General features: G+C 26.0%; 5 protein-coding genes and 1 non-coding gene across 6 annotated transcripts; 5 read left to right on the top strand and 1 right to left on the bottom strand.

Moving 5' to 3' along the window:
- The first annotated feature begins 2,062 nt into the window (after positions 1 to 2,062).
- On the top strand, positions 2,063 to 2,135 carry Trnav-aac (transfer RNA valine (anticodon AAC)). The gene has a single exon. It is a non-coding gene; the product is annotated as a tRNA-Val (tRNA).
- A 1,158-nt stretch (positions 2,136 to 3,293) lies between these two features.
- On the top strand, positions 3,294 to 4,860 carry LOC128955364 (metaxin-2-like). The gene is made up of 2 exons (XM_054301032.1): positions 3,294 to 4,060; positions 4,585 to 4,860. Exons 1-2 carry the CDS (start codon positions 3,554 to 3,556, stop codon positions 4,828 to 4,830), a joined length of 753 nt encoding a protein of 250 aa, XP_054157007.1. The 5' UTR covers positions 3,294 to 3,553; the 3' UTR covers positions 4,831 to 4,860.
- Positions 4,861 to 7,993: 3,133 nt separating this feature from the next.
- On the top strand, positions 7,994 to 10,746 carry LOC128955304 (uncharacterized). The gene is made up of 4 exons (XM_054300968.1): positions 7,994 to 8,229; positions 8,306 to 9,099; positions 9,807 to 9,972; positions 10,404 to 10,746. The coding sequence occupies exons 1-4, from the start codon at positions 8,183 to 8,185 to the stop codon at positions 10,603 to 10,605; spliced, it is 1,209 nt and encodes a 402-aa protein (XP_054156943.1). The 5' UTR covers positions 7,994 to 8,182; the 3' UTR covers positions 10,606 to 10,746.
- A 1,086-nt stretch (positions 10,747 to 11,832) lies between these two features.
- On the bottom strand, positions 11,833 to 12,407 carry LOC128955417 (platelet glycoprotein Ib alpha chain-like). Its single transcript, XM_054301089.1, has one exon. The coding sequence runs from the start codon at positions 12,368 to 12,370 to the stop codon at positions 11,867 to 11,869; it is 504 nt and encodes a 167-aa protein (XP_054157064.1). The 5' UTR covers positions 12,371 to 12,407; the 3' UTR covers positions 11,833 to 11,866.
- A 1,025-nt stretch (positions 12,408 to 13,432) lies between these two features.
- Positions 13,433 to 14,470, top strand: LOC128955406 (uncharacterized). The gene is made up of 2 exons (XM_054301077.1): positions 13,433 to 13,460; positions 13,712 to 14,470. Exon 2 carries the CDS (start codon positions 13,842 to 13,844, stop codon positions 14,400 to 14,402), a length of 561 nt encoding a protein of 186 aa, XP_054157052.1. The 5' UTR covers positions 13,433 to 13,460; positions 13,712 to 13,841; the 3' UTR covers positions 14,403 to 14,470.
- A 2,893-nt stretch (positions 14,471 to 17,363) lies between these two features.
- LOC128955294 (uncharacterized) lies at positions 17,364 to 19,366 on the top strand. Its single transcript, XM_054300957.1, has 3 exons — positions 17,364 to 18,504; positions 18,831 to 19,113; positions 19,195 to 19,366. The coding sequence occupies exons 1-3, from the start codon at positions 17,557 to 17,559 to the stop codon at positions 19,317 to 19,319; spliced, it is 1,356 nt and encodes a 451-aa protein (XP_054156932.1). The 5' UTR covers positions 17,364 to 17,556; the 3' UTR covers positions 19,320 to 19,366.
- The last annotated feature ends 473 nt before the right edge of the window (positions 19,367 to 19,839 follow it).

Genomic DNA, 19,839 nt, shown 5'->3' on the forward strand with positions numbered 1-19,839 from the left:
AGTATATATTATACAGTTTACTATAGCATTGCGTTTATCAAATTTAGYAATTGGTAATTTTCAAAAATAATTTTTTTTTTTAAACAGTTTATGTTAAAACTGGTAATAAATAGCATTGCATCAAAATAAAATTTTGTATTGGTTAATTTTCAAAAAAAAAAACAATTTTTTTGAACTACCCTATTATTAGTATTATTATTATTATTATTGCTARTTTGTTATTGTAGTTATATTTGATTATATTTTAATAATGCCAATTCTAATGAAATAGGTTTATTGCATTACCTAGATGAATTATTTATTTTTTTTGGTGATTAATTATCTTGAATTAAATACTATGTAATATTTATTGGGGGGGGGGTTAAAAATTTTGTACTAGTAATTAATTAATAATTTTAATAATTAAACTGTATTTCATTAAAATAATTAATACAAAAATTTTCGTAAATTATTTATAACTATAGCGTAAATAATTTGGCTAATAATTTATAATTAAAAAAATATAATACAAATTATTTTACTAATATTATAACCTATTAACTGCTAACTAAATTTAATTGCTGTTTGTAATTGTAATTGTAATTTAAGCTGCTAAATTTATTTATTTTAATTAAATTATTAGTAAAAAATATAGAATTAGAAATAATAATTAAAATTTACTATTTAATAATTTTTTAAAAAATATTAATTACTATTTATTTAATTATTAATAAATATTTAAACAAAATTTAACAGTTTGTTAAAACTGGTAATATTGCCATTGCATTGCATCAAAATCAAATTTTCTATTGGTTAATTTTCAAAAAACAATTTTTTTTGAACTACCCTATTATTATTATTATTTAGTTGTTATTATTGCTAGTTTATTATTGTAGTTATATTTTAATTGCCAATTCTAATGAAAATCTATTGCATTAGGCGTTGTACACATATTACGTTCGCACTTGAGGGGAGGGGGGGTTAGCCAAAGCGAACTTTTGCGAACGAGGGGGAGGGGAGGGGTATAGTCTTTAAGAACGTTCGCATTTAGATAATATTTTATTTCTTGTGGTGGGGGGGGGGTAGCGGTTAGGGACATGCGAACGTAATTTTTTTAGATAACTACATGCGAACAATTGCGAACATAGGGGAGGGAGGGGGTCTAAATTTCTTAAAAAATGCGAACGTAATATGTGAACAACGCCTTATCTAGATGAATTATTTATTTATTTTATTATTTATTTTATTTATTAATGAGAAATGTAATTAACTTGAATTAAATACTGTGTATTAGGGGTTAAAAATTTTGTACTAATGATTAATAATTTTATTAATTAAATTATACTTAATAATAATTTTAATTATTATAATTATTATAATTTAATAATTTAATAAATTAAACTGTATTATTGTTTACTGTACTTTATAGTTGTATTTTATTTGTTTAAATTTTTTGATTTTTTTAAAATTTAAAATAATACAAAATTTTCGTAAATTATATATAACTATAGCATAAATAATTATTTAGTAATTTATAAAATACACAAATTATTTTACTAAATATACTGTAATATTATAAAATAGATTTTTTTTTATAAATTTATTATTATTTTAATTAAATTATTAGTAAAAAATATAGCATTAGAGAAAATAATTACAAAATAATTATAATTTTTTAAAAAAATTAGTTACTTGTAGAATTTATTATTTATAAAAATTATTATTATTTAACAAAATAATATTGTTTACTTTTAGGTTAGTGCCATGGTCAAATTTGTAAAAATTTTTAGTATTTAAAAATTTATACTTTTTTTTAATTATAAATAAATATATATATAGTACAGGTAGTATAATATTTTGTTTATCAAACTTTTAATTATCTATTTAATCAATATTTTTAAATGTAAACTTGAATTGTAAACATAAACTRATTGATTGATTGWAATATTTACTGTAAATCTATGTTTAATCAATAATAGTCGATTACCCATCCCCGTCTACACCACCCCCACCCCCCAAAAAAATAAATATWTAATTTTTSAATCTAGCTAATCAAATTTAATGGACCATGGTAATCACATAAGTACCTGTGGTGTAGTGGTTATCACATCTGTCTAACACACAGAAGGTCCCAGGTTCGAAACCTGGCAGGTACAGTGGTTTATTTTTTTTAAATTATTTTTTATTGTTAACACTAGTGCTAGCCTATTGATTAAAAACATTTTTTAATTTATGGATAATTTTATTTATTTTTTTTATAAAAAAAATAGTTAACATATTAAAAAAAATAAATATTTGTTACTTACTGTATATCGATTTGTATTGAAAATAATTTTATTTTATTTTTTAAATAAATATTTATTACTATTGTGATTATTATTATTTTAAAAATAAATTTAACCAGTTTTAACATTTWAAAATMAATATTAACGTGTATTAATTAATTAATTAATTAMTTAAAAATAATATACTACTGTCTATAATAATTTTAGCCATAAATGTTATAATTATTTAATAAATTTATTTATTTATGACCTTGACTAAAAAAATATTGTATTTAAATTTGTTTTTTTTAAAAAAATCTAAATTTATTTGATTTTTAAATTTAACTAAAAACTCAATTTTCATATTAATTTTTCAGCACATATTTACAGTTAAATATATTAATGTACAGGTATTTCAATAATAGTCAGTCAATAGCATACATACAGTACAACACGTTTTTGATTGTCAGTCAAATACAAACCCAATATTAATAGTATAGTCAGTCATATCCAGGGTTTTTAAGCGGTAAATAAATGCCCTGCCTCTGGCAATGGCCCAAAATAGATATGCAATAAATGCATGACATTTTTGGGCATTTATTTTATTTGTTTGCCATTTGAAACATTATTAAAAAAGCACAACTGTATTTATAAAATAATAATAATAATATAATTTAGTATTTTTAGCATGCTAATTATATATATATATATATATATATATATTTAATTAATAATAATAAATAATATATACTTTAAATAATAATATATGATTAATATACTAATTTTCAATGATATTGCCTATTAATTAAAGGTATACAAAACAAAAAATACAAACAAATATATACATATATATYGATAAAACAAAATGTTTTATAAATAAAATTGTTGTAAATATAATTTTAATTTTATAATTTTATTAATATAAAATTATCAAAATAATAATAATAACAGGTGTCACCATTTGTTTAAAAAAATAGATGCCCATGGCATTGAATTTRGTTGAAAAAAAATCCATGGCATCTATTGTTTATGGCTGCCTTTTTTAAATACCCTAATAGTTAGTCTAATATATCTAATCAGCTGTTTATATGAACCCAAAAAAAAAATCAAATCAAACATCAAATTGCAAACACATTGTTATTATTGAAACTAAAAACTTCGGGTAATATATAAAAMCGAACCGAARCGGACATCACATCCCAAACAGACAGACAAACACATCAACTAACCGCTGGTCAGAGTTATTATCGCCGCCGCCGCCGATCATCAGAGTTATTATCGCCGCCGCCGCCGATCACCGCCGATCACCGATGCCAAACGTATTGCTTACCGAATCGATTGCCGTCGAGTTGGGCGGCGCCGAACCGTGGCCAGAGGACGTCCGACTGTTTCAGCCGTTTGACGCCGAACAAATCCTGTTGCCCGAAGTGGCCACCGTACGGGCGTGTCAGGCATTTTTGCGTATGTGTGGATTGCCGTTTACGATCGACCAGCGGGCAAATGCCGAACAAATGTCACCGTCGGGCGGACTACCGTTTATCAAGTGTGGCCAGTTTGTCATCGCCGAACTCGATCCGATTGTGGCGTTTTGCAATACCAAAGGCCATACGTTGAGCAGTCATCTGGATATGTCGCAGAGGGCCGATATGCGGGCCTATATGTCGCTGGTCATGAACGTCCTGTATTCGGCCGAACTATACTTGATGTGGTCGCATGAGTGGACGTACGGTGCAGTGACTTATCCGCGCTATTCGTTTGCCACACCGTTTCCGTTAAACAAAATACTTTGTTGGAAAAAACGSCGGTCAGTGTTGACGGTAAGTCAGTCAGTCGTCTCTCTCTCTCTCTCTCTCTCTGTCTCTTACTGTCTCTCTTACTGTCTCTCTCTGTCTCTCTCTCTCTTACTGTCTCTGTGTCTCTCTTACTGTCTCTCTTACTGTCTCTCTCTCTCTCTCTCTGTCTCTCTCTCTCTCTCTCTCTGTCTCTCTCTCTCTCTCTCTCTCTCTCTCTCTCTCTCTCTCTGTCTCTCTTACTGTCTCTCTGTCTCTCTCTGTCTCTCTCATTGTCTCTCTCTGTCTCTCTCTCTCTCTCTCTCTCTCTCTCTCTCTCTCTCTCTCTCTCTCTCTCTCTCTCTCTCTCTCTCTCTCTCTCTCTCTCTSTCTCTGTCTSTCTCTGTCTCTCTCTTTCATCTCTCTCTCTCTCTCTCTCTCATCTCTTTCATCTCTCTCTCCCGATTCGGTTCATSTGATTTGTTGATGACTTTTTACATCTGATTTTATTGTTGTTGTTGTTGTTGTCGATTGAAATAATATATCTTTGAAATATCCAACAAAAAAAACAGAAACTCGAATCGATTAACTGGTCGGACAAGAAACTGGACGACGTCTACGACGAAGTGGACTCATGCTGTCAGGCATTAGCCGAACGTCTCGGCCATCAGCTATACTTTTTCGGCGACAAAAAGACCGAATTGGATGCCCTGGTTTACGGTCATATATCGGCAATAATGATTACCCCGCTGGCCGACTATCGGCTGCGGATATTATACAAGAATATCCGACACTTGTTGAACACTTTCGGCGCATAGATAGCGACTATTTTGTTAATTTATCGACAAATTAGACGATAATTAAGATTTTTTTTTTAATTACAKTYAATTAAAAATAAATAACTAGTCTATCGTTGAGACACTAAACTTAATTAATTAATTAAATTAAATTAATGGTTTGTTATCTAATTAGGTGATAGACAACTGGGTTTTTATTTTATTTTTTTTAAATATTTGTTTTAAAAATGAGTGTCCAATGGTTTTGGTAGCAGTTTTTCTGTGTGTGTGTGTGTGTGTGTGTGTGTGTGTATTGTATTGATTTGTTTACTGTAATGAGACAAACATTATTAAGAGACAATGTTTTTATTAAATTTAATAAAAAAATATATATAAATAATTATATACAGTATATATTTTTTGCTGATTAATTAAAGATTAATATTTCAATTATTATGATTTATTTTAATTATAAATAATACTGTAGTTATTATTATTATTATTATTATTACCCCCCAATACAATAGTTTTATGCAAATTCAAGTTTTCCTCTTATAATTTTGTTTTAAAGTATATTAATATATATATATATATATATTTTATAAACCATATATTTATTGAGTATCTAATATAAAATACTGAAATAGTTTTATGAGTTTTATTATCAATATTTATATAATCGTTATATTTATAGTTATTTTATTGTCGAAATTTATATATATATATATATATATATATATATATATATATATATATATATTTTTGTTTGACTTATCATTAAAATTTTTTTTGTTGGTATTTAAATACTTGATTTTTTTTATCACTTATTACATAAAACATAATTATATGGAAATTAATAATTAGTTGATTTAAAACACACACACACATACATACATACATACATACATACATACATACATACATACATACATACATACATACATACATACATACATACATACATACATACATACATACATACATACATACATACATACATACATACATACATACATACATACATACATACATACATACACACACACACATACATACATACATACATACATACATACATACATACATACATACATACATACATACATACAYACAYACACACACACACACATAAATTTATTGTCAATTAAAAAATTGAAATATTAATACAATACTGTAATACTGTATATTTTTTTTGGATAATTATGTTTTTGTGGGTTAGTCTACAAAATCGTTATTATTTTTTAATTAGAAAAATTAAATTTTATTGATTAAAAATTTTTGTTGTTTACAGTAACTATATAAACATATATTACATATACAATACAATATTGTTATTAATTAATTAAGTTACTATTAAGATTTAATAGATTTTATTTTTTAATTTATAAAAATAACAATTAATTAATTTAATTTAATTAATAAGTATTATAKAGACTGTCTCTCTGTGTGCGGCGCCGATAATATTTGACCGTAAAATAGATGATACAACCGATACCGATGGCCAGTAGGATACCGCCGAAAAACGAGGCCGCATCGAAATGCCGTTCATGTGGTGGCAGGGGTTCACAGGTCGGGGCCAATGTTGTCCCGTTAGTTGTTGTTATATCATCCGTTTGAATACATTGTAATAATAATGTAATAAACAATGAAATGAAAAGTTTGCAATTTTCAGACATAGTTTTTTTTCCACTGGGTTTTAAATATTATAAAATTAAAAAAAAATTTGTTTATTTCATCAATTGATATCAATTAATAAAAATCAATTTATTTAATAATAAAAATAATAATATTTAAAATTTATATACACTAATTATAATTTGATTAATAGCAATTGATTTTTTTGTTTGTTTGTTTGTTTGTTATTAATATTTTCAACAAAAAAATTAATATTAGTATTAATAGTAATTAAAATTATTATATATTAATATATAATAAAATGAATTTTAATTATTATTATTATTATGATATTATTATTATTATTCATAAAAAATAGTAGTCAATTAAAAACAATGGCAATTGCAATGATTCATATGATATGATATTATWTTATATATATTATATAAACGTAATATTCATTAAACACTAAACAGTATTATATATATAATGTTTAAATAATGTTTAATCACATTTTGTTTTTTTTGTTGATAACATTTATAATTTWTATATAYATATATATATATATATACTGTATATATATATATAATAAATATATTATTTAAAAAACATATATATAAATACCTGGTTACAGATGATTAGCAATCTTAGTGATGACAATAATTGTTTAGTTAGTTAGTGTTTAGGTTTTTTTTATTTTCAAATTTATAATTTTAAGTAAATTATATAAATTTTTTTAAAAAAATAAAATGAAACAGATATACTAATTAATTTATTAGATAATAAATAGTAAAWTTTTTWAAAAATCAAYTTTATATATTAATTAATATTCATTTTAATTATTATTATTATTTATAATACTAATATACAATTTAATATACAATACAATATTTTTTATGTTWAAAAAATCATAATATTTTTATGTTAAAACCTCTGCTATAGCGATACTATTGATTTGTTTATTATTATAATTATTATTATTGATTTWAATTTGTAARTATTATATATAGAGAGAGAGAGAGAATCTGTAAATATAATACATTAATATTTATAATAATAACATTATTAAAACTATCTAATATATTATATATATATTTAAAAATAGACACTAAAATTGCTAAACAATTTAATTAGGWTATATAAATATCAATATATTTTTAATCAATATATTTAATTAACTAATAATTAATAATTAATAATTTTTTGAAACTAAATTTTTGTTGTTTAAAAAATATTTAATTATTTTTAMWRAATTGTTTATTATATATATATAAATATAAGTAAAATGATAGTTAAAATAAAGTTAAATAAAAWATATTTTTATTTTGTGTATTACAGAGACTGTAAACTTTGGATGAAATTGAATGAAATATAATATCAATAGTTTAAGTATTTTATTGAATACTACACTTAAAAAAAATATTACATAATKTTATAAAAAWYAATTTAATTAATTAATTAATAATTACGTGCCTAATAATATATATATAMGGTACTGCACGTGCAAATTTTTTATTAATTTTTTTCAATTAGCAATTATTTAGCGCGTGTTTATCATTAGTAATATACAGAATAATTTGAAAAATACAGAATAATTTTTTTTTGAATAATTCATTAGTTTTTCAAATAATTAGAAAAATTTGTGGTATTTTTTGATTGATTTTGATTTTGATCTCAACTTTTTCACACTCTTTAAGTAATTCATTCATTCATTTTTGTGGTTAATATCCGACAAAAATACTAGCCGTCATCAGCAGTCAGACAGTGATATCGATATCGGATGGCGTCACACATGAAATTAATTGGTAGTCTATTGTCAAAGAAAAGGTATGTTTTTTTTAGATAACCTAAAGATTTCAATCAATCAAACAACGACTAACTGATCCTCTATTATATCATCAAGAGTTCCGCTAATTTTGTCGGCAATCGCTGGCCAACACTGGCTTCTTGACTATCGCCGCTCAACAACAACAACAACACCCGGCGGAGGACATTCATTGTTTCAACCAATGATCAGTCATTTCCGTCGATACTGTCCATTATCATCATCGCCGCCGCTATTACCGCTGCGATCGGCTTTCGCTGTCGAACCGTTCGACAAGGAATGGTTCGATTCGTTTGTAATTATCAGACCCGAGGCCTTTCTGGCGGCGGGAGCGGCGGCGGCCGCGGGCGCACCGCAAGGCCACGAATCGTACGACATCGGCATCGTATGGGATCCGCTCGGCTATATTATCACTTCGAACATGTGGTTTCATCGTGGAATGGACGTATGTGTCCAGTTTGCCGACGGTACCTGTCATCCGGGTCAAGTAGTCGACAGTAATTCCGATTGCAATATAGCGACAATCAAATTGAAATCAAATGTCCAAAACTTACGGATGGTCGTTAAAGATGTGGCTACCGATTCCTATTCAATTGGCGACCGATGTTTTACCGTACAGTCGGTCTGTCCGTCGTTGGCCAACAGCCTACACGAAGGTGTTATCATTAATAACGACTTGAAATCTACGGAAGTTCCACGAATGCCTACCCAACTGACCACAACGTTTCCCAATGTTATGCAACACACGGCACCCGTATTCAATATGTCACGTTTTTCGGCGGTCATCAACGGCGACGGCAAACTGATTGCCGTCAGTATATACAACAACTATATCAATGTTAACTTTGCTCTTCGGCTCTACGATCTCGAAGGTATAGTCAGATATCATCAAAGTGTTGGGTGCCGTACGTACCGGCATAAGTGGGAGGGGGGCGGGAGTTGGCATATATATATATATCACACAATACAATACTGTATATAACAACAAAACGGGAGGGATGCGGAAGGGGATCAGTTCAACACAAATAAAATTATGCCAAAACTCCCCCCCTTCCGGCACCTAATAATAATAATTTATTTAATTTTTTTAAAATTATAGTTTAACTAACATTTTTTTTAATTTTTATCAAACATACATACATACACACACACACACATAATACATACACACATACACACATACACACATACACACATACACACATACACACATACACACATACACACATACACACATACACACATACACACATACACACACATACACACACATACACACACATACACACACATACACACACATACACACACATACACACACATACACACACATACACACACATACACACACATACACACACATACACACACATACACACACATACACACACATACACACACATACACACACATACACACACATACACACACACATACACACACATACACACACACATACATACACACACATACACACACATACACACACACATACACACACACACACACATACACACATACACACACACACACACACATACACACACATACACACACACATACATACACATACACACAGTTAAGCTACCTTTGATGGATATTAACAATTTAAACGAAAACTTTGGCCTTTCCACCATTTTCTATGATCCAAATCCGGATTATCGTCAATACTATATTGATTTGGGTATTGCTGCCGACAAACTCCCACACTATCCCGGTGCTCTTGTATTGCACTCAACTCAAGAGTATGTATTTTATAAATATATATATATATATAATTATCTAATACTACTGTACTATATCTATAAGTAATTGTGTTTAATTTATTTTATCCCATCACTGGTTGCATAATAAACTAATACAACAACAACAACAACCATCACCACCGCTACCATCACTGCCGCCATCACTGACCCACCATCACTGACCCACCATCACTGACCCACCATCACTGCCCCACCATCATTGCCCCACCATTACTGCCCCACCATCACCGATACCATCATTGCCACCATCACTGTTCCACCATCACTGCCCCACCATCACCGCTACCATCACTGCCCCCACCATCACCGCTACCATCATTGCCACCATCACTGCCACCATCACTGCCCTACCATCCACTTGTTGTCCACCCTATATAATCAATTATCTGATGCCATGAATGAAAAAATAGTCCAAACACAGTGGACAAGGGTCTACTGATAACATTCATCGATGGCTTGCGTATCAATACAAAGGAAACGTATGTTAAGGCTTGCAAAACAATACTCGACGACACCGTACTTCTTGGTTTAGATCCGTACGAATATTTTGGCTCAAAAAATACCATTAATTTGAAACGATTGGAGGAAAAGGATAGCTTAATATGTCTTTAAAAACAAAATATTAATTTTAATATCATTTTATTATTAGTAGTTTTTTTTGTTTGTTTTATTATACGTTTAGTTATTTGTTTTAAATTATATCAAAAATTTTATTTATTTTTATTTTTTTGTTTGTTTGTTGTTGATTTGTACCGTAATATTAACTAAATTTTTTGTAATTTTTATTTTTTATATGGTATACCAATGTATACCAAAGTTTTATTTGCTGTTAGATTTATTAAACTTTTAAAGTATTATTATTTATATTTGAATTATTATTTTTTTTAAATATATATTATTATATATATATATATATATTTTGTATTTTAATAAATTATTGTTTTTTTATTTAGACAAAAAAATATATTTAGAAAATAAATATTATTAAATAATTTACCGATAATTGAAATATTTTCAATGTTTTTTTTGTTTGTTAACTGGTAATTAAAATATATATAGATATATATATTTTAAAAATATAATTAATTAGTTGATTAGTTAATTTTTTTTTGTATTAACAAAATAAATAATTAATTAATAAACTTTAAGAATATTATTACCAATATTATAATTTTTTTTAAAAATTTAATTTATAAATTTATTAACATTTTAGCATAAAATCTGAAATACTGTATTTCAAAAATTTCAAAAAATAATTAAAAACTATTTGAATAATAAAATAGATAAGAAAAATACTAATAATCTAATAAATAATAATAATTACAATAAAATGTTTTATAGAAATATTTGAATTAAATTTTTATATCGCAATTATTTCCATAGTATTAGTCATCATTATTATTATTAGTAAAAAATTTTTTTTATTAAATAATATTATCATTAATAAACTTAAATAAATTTTATAATTTTGTTTTAGATAGTATTGCAAATTAGTAAAAATTATAAATTTAGTTAAAAGTATAATTACCATAACTACTTATTATACTACATAATAATTAAAAAAAAAATATTAGTTTTTTGGTATAATAAATGTAATATAAAATGTAAAATTTTTTTTCAGCAAACAAGTAGTAGTAGTTATTTATAAACAAAAATTATCTAATAGTATAACAAATAGTATTTTTATATACAAAAAAAATATGTATTTAAAAAAAACAAACAATTTATTGAAATAATAATCATTTTTGTTGTGATATAATTAACATAAAAAATACACCAAATTTTATTTTCATTCAATATATATAATCATTTAATTACAATTTTTTTTAATATCACATCAAACTTATTATTATATTATACTAATATTTAATATTTAAAACTCATTGTAACGGTTCAGTCTGTTTTGTTTGGTCCGGTACCTGATAACAACCAGTCCCATAATAATTAGACCCAGGGTCAGTATGATACCGCCGAAAAACGATGCCGCATCAAAATGTCGGTCATGTGGTCGGGGATCGGCCGTTGGACAGCCAGTTGGCAACACTGTCGATACTATCGGTGGTGTTGGACTACTTGTTGGCTGATCTGTGGTGGTGGTGGTGGGGGTTGTTATTGTTGGTGATGGTGTAGTTGTAGTAGTAGTAGTAGTAGGCGTACTGATAGTAGCACTGGTAGTAGTATTGGTTTCCGGTGGTTCAATAGTTACAGGTTTGTCACTATTAGCTACCGGTTCGGGTGGTAGTACAGGTGGATTGTATACTTTTAGCATAGGATCAGTTACCTGTTCGATAAGTACCTGACCATTAGTGATGGCCATCAAAGATACTACTATTAGTATAACATTTAAATTTAAGGCAAACAAAATTTTTGGTAACATTTTTTTGTTGTTGTTGAACAAAATAATTGATTGAATTAATATTATTATTATTTAAAAAAATAAATTATTACTAAAATTATTGTAATTATTATTGTTATTTGAAATATTTAAATGAAAAAAAATCGTTGACTTAATAATAATATTAATAATAATTAAAATACGTTTTATTAATGTATTGTCTTTGTTTCATTAAAAATAGTTTTTATATTCAATAATAATAATATACTAAATAAAATAAAATTGTATTAAAACTTTCTAAAAAATAATGATAACAAAAATATATATATTCATATATATGATATATGATATATGATATGATATGATATTATTATTAAAGTATTTTGTTTGGTACTAAACTTTTGTTTGATGTTCAATAATATACAGTAATAAATATCATATAATGTGTATAAAACTAAAAATAAAAATTAATAATAAACGCTTAGTTACTAGAGATATGGCTTATAAATAAAATCAAACATTGATAATAATAATATTAGTAATAATAATAATGTACTGGATATCATAGTATTATTAATAATGTATAATAAAATAATGTTATTTTGACTTTATTTTTATAATTATTAATGGAAAATATATAGTATGCATATTTGTCAATGTTTTTAAAAAATATTAACTTTTAATTTATAAACTTAAAACAATAATTATAATAAAAAATTTGTTTTTATAATTTGCTTTAAAATAGTTAACGAATCAATTTTTTTTGTTTTTGTTAAATATACACAAATATGCAAATGAATAAAAATATTTTTTTTTCATAAAAAAAATTATTTAATTATATTATAATTATTCTATGAGTAAAAAAAAATATTGTTGATATATAATAGAAATATTTAAAATAAAAAAAATATTTATAATATCTATAATACTATAATAAATAATTAATACTAATTATTCCAAATTTAACTAAAAAAAATTTTAATTTTGCTAAATATAAAATTTAAAAAACTAAATAAATTGATATATTTATATTTGTAATTATTATAGGAAGTTAATCAAACTTTATATATATATATATACTATTTAAAAAAATATATTCAATATAATATAAAACTAGATCCGGGAAGTGATGGTATATTATATATAAATTTTTATATATAATAGTATTAATAATAATAATAATTATTATTAGTATACATAATATAAATCATAAATCATTGAAATTTTTAATAATTTAATATTATTTTTGATGCCTAATGTATTCACTAAACAATTATTTTTTTTAATAAATAATTTATTAGTAAATTATTGAATTACTTATATATATAAAAAAATGTTAAAATTAAAGCTAAAAATTATAATATTATTTTTGCTAACATATAGCCAGTCAAGTATTGGTGGTCATCCCGGACACCAACACCAACAACACCAACAACAACAAGTGGTTAATGAGATACACCTACAAGTGATTGATGGTAACAATTGCACCGATAGTCGTATACATCAGATTTTGATGAGACAACTCATGGATCTGTACGACTGCGGTACTGACCAGTGTTGTTGTCGATACGCCAACAATGAGCTAGCCATGAAATGGTTGGCCCATTTGATGGCCTACCAGTGCTATGTAGAGGTCAGCCAACTGATGGGACGGTTGACGGATAAATGTTTCAGACAATTGTCAGTAGATTTACGTCCGAAATGTCCTGAATTAGACAATCAGGTTATAGTCGGTTATATGAGACGTGTGTTTGTTACGCGAGTGGTGGCCAGTGATGACGATGATCAGTATCGGCGGGTGTCCAGTCACGGCAGTATTGGCCGTCATTTTCGGACAAAATCAATGGACAACACCAACAACACCGACAACAATAAGTGGGAACTGACTTCCCTATGGTATTGGGTTTACGTACTGTTTCTGATGACAATCGGCATAATATTGTTGACAATCATACATATGGTCTTCAAGAATACCATGAAATACGAGTCCAATCTTCAGAAAAGACAACAACAGTTACCATCGATTGATAACCAAAAGAGGAAATGTGTGCCAAATATTTATGCCAACATTTAATTGATTGATTTATTTATTTTTTTGTATAAATATTATTGATTTAAAAAAATTATTTATGTATTTATGTCTGGGTTTTCAAAAAAATAATTATCAATTTTAAAAAAAAAATAATTGAATTAATTCTTATTAATTATTTAATATAGTATTTAATTATATATTAATAGTAATTAATATTAAAACAAAAAAAAGTTTTCAAACAAAACAAATATTGCAATAATAATAATAATTTTTTTTAAAAATTATTTATACAATAAGTGTCTTAATAATAATAATAATGTAAATAAAAATTATAATCACATTATTTAATTAGATAATAGAAATTTAATTTTAAAAAACAAATAAATAAATTAATTAATTAATCAAAAAATTATTAACATTTCAGTTGATATTTATAATAAAGTTTAGTACCGTCTATGACATTGCTATCGATGAGACGGTCGGTTAGGTTAAGCCGGTTAGTGCCGCCGTCGACACCGCTGCCGCTACCGCTGCCGATGGCTATCCAATCGGTGGCCACTAGTGACCTGTCGATACCGATAAACTTGCGTATCATTGACAACAACTGTTCAACGGTCAGTGTCTGATGTATGGTCAGTGGTATACGTTGTTGTTGTTGTTGTAGATGACTGTCCTCCCGACTAATGATAACTATTATGTGTATCAATGAGACCTCATATTTGTAACGATGGGTCAGTACATCATTGAGCTGTTGTCGAGGACTGGGCTGATTGTTGCCCGACCTGTCATCAGCTAACAACAGGTGCTCACTATTCAAACAATTGTTGTATAAATTATTTTTATGAGACATAATATAAGTATATATAAATTGGGATAAAAAAAACTATTATTAATATATTTATTACAAAAATAAATAAATTAATTAAATACTAAATGTGTAACACATTAGACGACATAATTTAAAAAAAATATTAATAATAATTTGTTAAATAAAATAAATTGTTATTTAAAAAAATATTTTACATTTACAAAAAAATATATATAAATTATAACTAATAGTATCAATAATTTATCAGATTGTAAATAATATTGAATATAAAAATGTTAATTTTGATGATAACCTTATCAAAAAATTAAATATATATATATATATATACTTTTATATGTCTATGTTATTATTAATTTTAAGTTAAGTTATCAAGGTCAAAAAACTGTTTAATATTAAACACACACACACACAAAATACAGTGTATTATTGAATATAACATACATTATATTATAACTATTATAAATATTTTTAAATAATAAACAAATTAGTAAATATTATAATAATTAAATATATTGTATTGAATTTTTAGATAACAAAAAAAAATGATTTATGTGTAAACTATTGAATGAAAATTTTTAAAAATAAAAAAAAACAATTAATACAATATTTACATAAAAAATTGCCATTTTTTTATTTAATTAAAATAAATATTATATTAGTTATTTATTGGCTAAACTAAATAAATTATATTAATAAAAAAATTGTTATTCAATTTTATTTATTAATTATAATTTTAATTAAAATATATACTTAAAAATTATTTATATGAGTTAATATAATTTACTATAATTATTAAGTTATTATAATTATAATTTGTTATTTATCTAGAAAAAATTAATTAGTCATTATTGACAATTTTTTTTATTTAAAAAATAATGACTAATTAATTTTTTAAAAAAAAGTAAATTAATAAAACTAATTATTATTATTTTTATTGTATCAGATTTTGTTTGACAACAATTTTTATATAAAAGTATTTAATATTAATAATTATTTTATTTTGAATTTTAAAATATTTCTTAACTGCTAACTTATTAAATTAATTAAAAATGGTGAGCTTGATCAAATTAAAAATAATTTATGTATTACAATATTTTAATTTCAAATATAAATTTTTTAAAAAATTAGAAATATTTCACATTAAAGTAAATAATTTTTAAATCAAACAACTAATTCAATAATAATTTACTAATACATTGTATACTATTTATAGATAATAATTTTGTTTTTAAAGCATAATTAATTAATTTATTATTACTATATTTTTTTAAATAATTATAATTATATATTAGCCATAAATACAGTAAAATGTGAAATATTTATTATTTATAGATAATAATAATAAATATTTCACATTTTACTGTATTTATTTGGCTAATATATAATTATTAAAAAAAAATTATAGTAATAATAAATTAATTAATTATGCTTTTAAAAATAAAATAAAAAAATTAAGAAAATATTTTGAATAAAAATATACAGCAATTAGTTTTAATATTATATATCAATTTTGCAAAAAATTTTAAAAATTAAAAATTAATTTAAATCATTATAAGTATATTATATAACATGTAATATAATATATGTGTTTACTTAAAAATAATAATATTTATGTATATTTAAATTACAAATATATTAGCATGGTAAATTTAATACTGTGATAATAAATTAGCTTAATATTACAATAAATTTGTTTTTAATAAAATTATATCAAAACATAAAACTATAATACTTTTATAATTAAAAAAAAATAGTTTATACTTAATATTATATACAGTATATAATAAAATAAACTAAATCGTCCATGGTCATTTATATATACAATACAATTAATAATTGTTTTAACAAAAAATATTGATATATATTTTTATTTTATTTATCAATTTGTTTCTTAACGTTGTTTGTGAATTGATTTTTATTTATTAAATATATAGTAATACTATAGACTATAGTATAGACTATACACTGTATTATTGCGTCAATACTTAATACTTATAGCTATTTCCCAAAAGTTAGTGTCAAATATATAATACAATAAAACGTTTTAATATTAGAGAAACACATTAATAGTAATAATATTATTAATAACTTTTAATATTAATTATAATAATAATAATAAAAAGGGTTTTATTTTTTTTTGATAGCAAAACACGTGTAATGTTTTGAATATTATTTTTATTTATTTATTTAGTTTTTTTTGATACAAACAATTCAAACATCACTAACAACTACAACAACTAACTACTACTAGTTGACTGTAAAACTGGCCACAAATTTATTTGGTTGTTGGCCACCGATTGATCGGTAAAAAATATTGACAATCATCTTCACGCCATCGGAAACATATGTGTTGACCGAAAATAAATAATGACTGACCAATCGTATCGTATTTTGAAGACCAACCTGCAGGCCATCAGCAGCAGAGGACCGAACAGCGATTACCGTCGCTATAGTGATGATCGCCGATCGGACAGCGGCCGCACCGCCGACTGTTCGCAAACACATCGGCGATCGATGACGAGGACAACACGCGATGATAGCGGTCGCGGCGGCAAACGGTCATACAATGATGATGACGACGACGACGATGATGGTCGCCGTCGTCGTCGTCGTGGTAGTAGTAGTGGTGGTCATCGTAACCAAACTACCGATAATGACCACTTTCGGCAAATGAGTCAACTAAAGGACGATATAGAGAGGCTGCACACCGACCGGATCCGAACCAATGAAGATATGTTAGCCCTGCAGATGACTAACAAAGATTTGCGGGAAAAGTTGAAACAAATGAATGAAAGACAACTGATTGAAAACAATGTCGGCCGAGAAAGAGGTGGTCACGACAGTGATGACAGTGGATTTGGATCATCGCYGTCGACCGCCGCCGCCGGTCCCATACAGACTATCAAGACGATGGTYGCCGAAAAAAAATTGAAACAACAACTSGAGCGCCARTTAGCCGAAGAAAGACAAAAATGCAAAGACTTGGAGCTAAAATTGCGTAATAGTTGTCGCAGTGGATCCGGGATTCCGGGAATTGGCGATAGTTTATGGMCGCCGCCGCCGACTAATCTGGAAGCGGTTCGTCAGGAAAACAAAGTACTGAAGGATAAGGTTAAGAAGTTTTACGAAAACGAACAGATTTGGATCAATCAGACCAATACAGCCAAACAGTTGGCCAAAGAATTAGAAAATAAGTTGTCGACAATGAAAAAATGYTATCAAAAAGAGTTGATGAATATGAAGACTACACACCAGAGTACGGTTACGGCACTCAAGAAACAGAACCGATACTTTCAAAACTGCAATAATCTYAACGTAAGTGTCTTGTAATCAGATCACTGTATATAAAACCAAATGATTGATATMTTAATTGATATCATAATTGATATCTTAATTGATATCTTAATTGATATATTAATTGATATCTTAATTGATATCTTAATTGATATCTTAATTGATATCWTAATTGATATCATAATTGATATCWTAATTGATATCTTAATTGATATCTTAATTGATATCTTAATTGATATCTTAATTTATATCATAATTGATATCWTAATTGATATCATAATTGATATMTTAATTGATATCATAATTAATATCTCACCGGTAATTGATTTGTTTGTATTGATATTCAGAAACGCAAACATCTGACCACTGAATATCTCTATCGACGCCACCAATTGATGTACAAAAAGAGTCAACGAGTATTGCATCGATTGATCAACAAAAATAGTGGCCAATGTCTGGATGAATTAGCCCGCGATATACAGGACCTAATTGCCCGACGCAAAGATGAAATACAGAAAAATAACAATCAGTTGAATGCCGAAGTTGTTGAAAAACAATGGTCGCTGACCGATGAATATCGGAAAAATGCCGACAAAATGGTTAACACAAAATCGCCGGACAATACTTCAGGTATGAAATGATTTTTTTTTTTTWAAATAAATAAACAGTTATTTTAGTTAATGTTTTGTTTGTTTGTTTGTAAAATACTAGTCCAATGTCCTGAATGTGACCGCAAGTTTGCCAACTATTGTTACGTACGTAAACATCTGGAAGCCGTCCACTTTATAGTCGAGACAAAAATTATCGATACTATCCAGTTGTCAGATGATGAGTGAGTGACTGGACATCCCTGTCCTCTCTCTCTCTCTCTCTCTCTCTCTCTCTCTCTCTCTCTCTCTCTCTATGTGTGTTGTTTACTGTATGTAAATGATGTTTGACTACATATTTTTTGTGTGTTTTTTTTTTGTTTGTTTGTTTAATTTAATTATCAATATTCATATTACCGTACATTTGATTTTTGCTAATKATTTTCAATTCATTATACATTTATACAATACATAGTCTATACAGTATTGTTAATTTTGAGTTTAATCATTATTATTATTGTTATCACATATATAATCTATATATCAATATATATCAATCTATATAATCGCAAATATATATATTCATATATATATAACATTTGATTTTTGTTAATTATTTTCAATTCATTATACATTTATACAATATATATCAATCTATATAATCGCAAATATATATACATATATATATACATAGTCTATTATTTTCAATTCATTATACATTTATACAATAYATAGTCTATACAGTATTGTTAATTTTGAGTTTAATCAT

The sequence above is a fragment of the Oppia nitens genome, unplaced genomic scaffold (assembly GCF_028296485.1).
Source record: "Oppia nitens isolate AA-2021 unplaced genomic scaffold, nextdenovo-longstitch-racon4-pilon3 scaffold12_pilon_pilon_pilon, whole genome shotgun sequence".
NCBI lineage: Eukaryota > Metazoa > Arthropoda > Arachnida > Sarcoptiformes > Oppiidae > Oppia > Oppia nitens.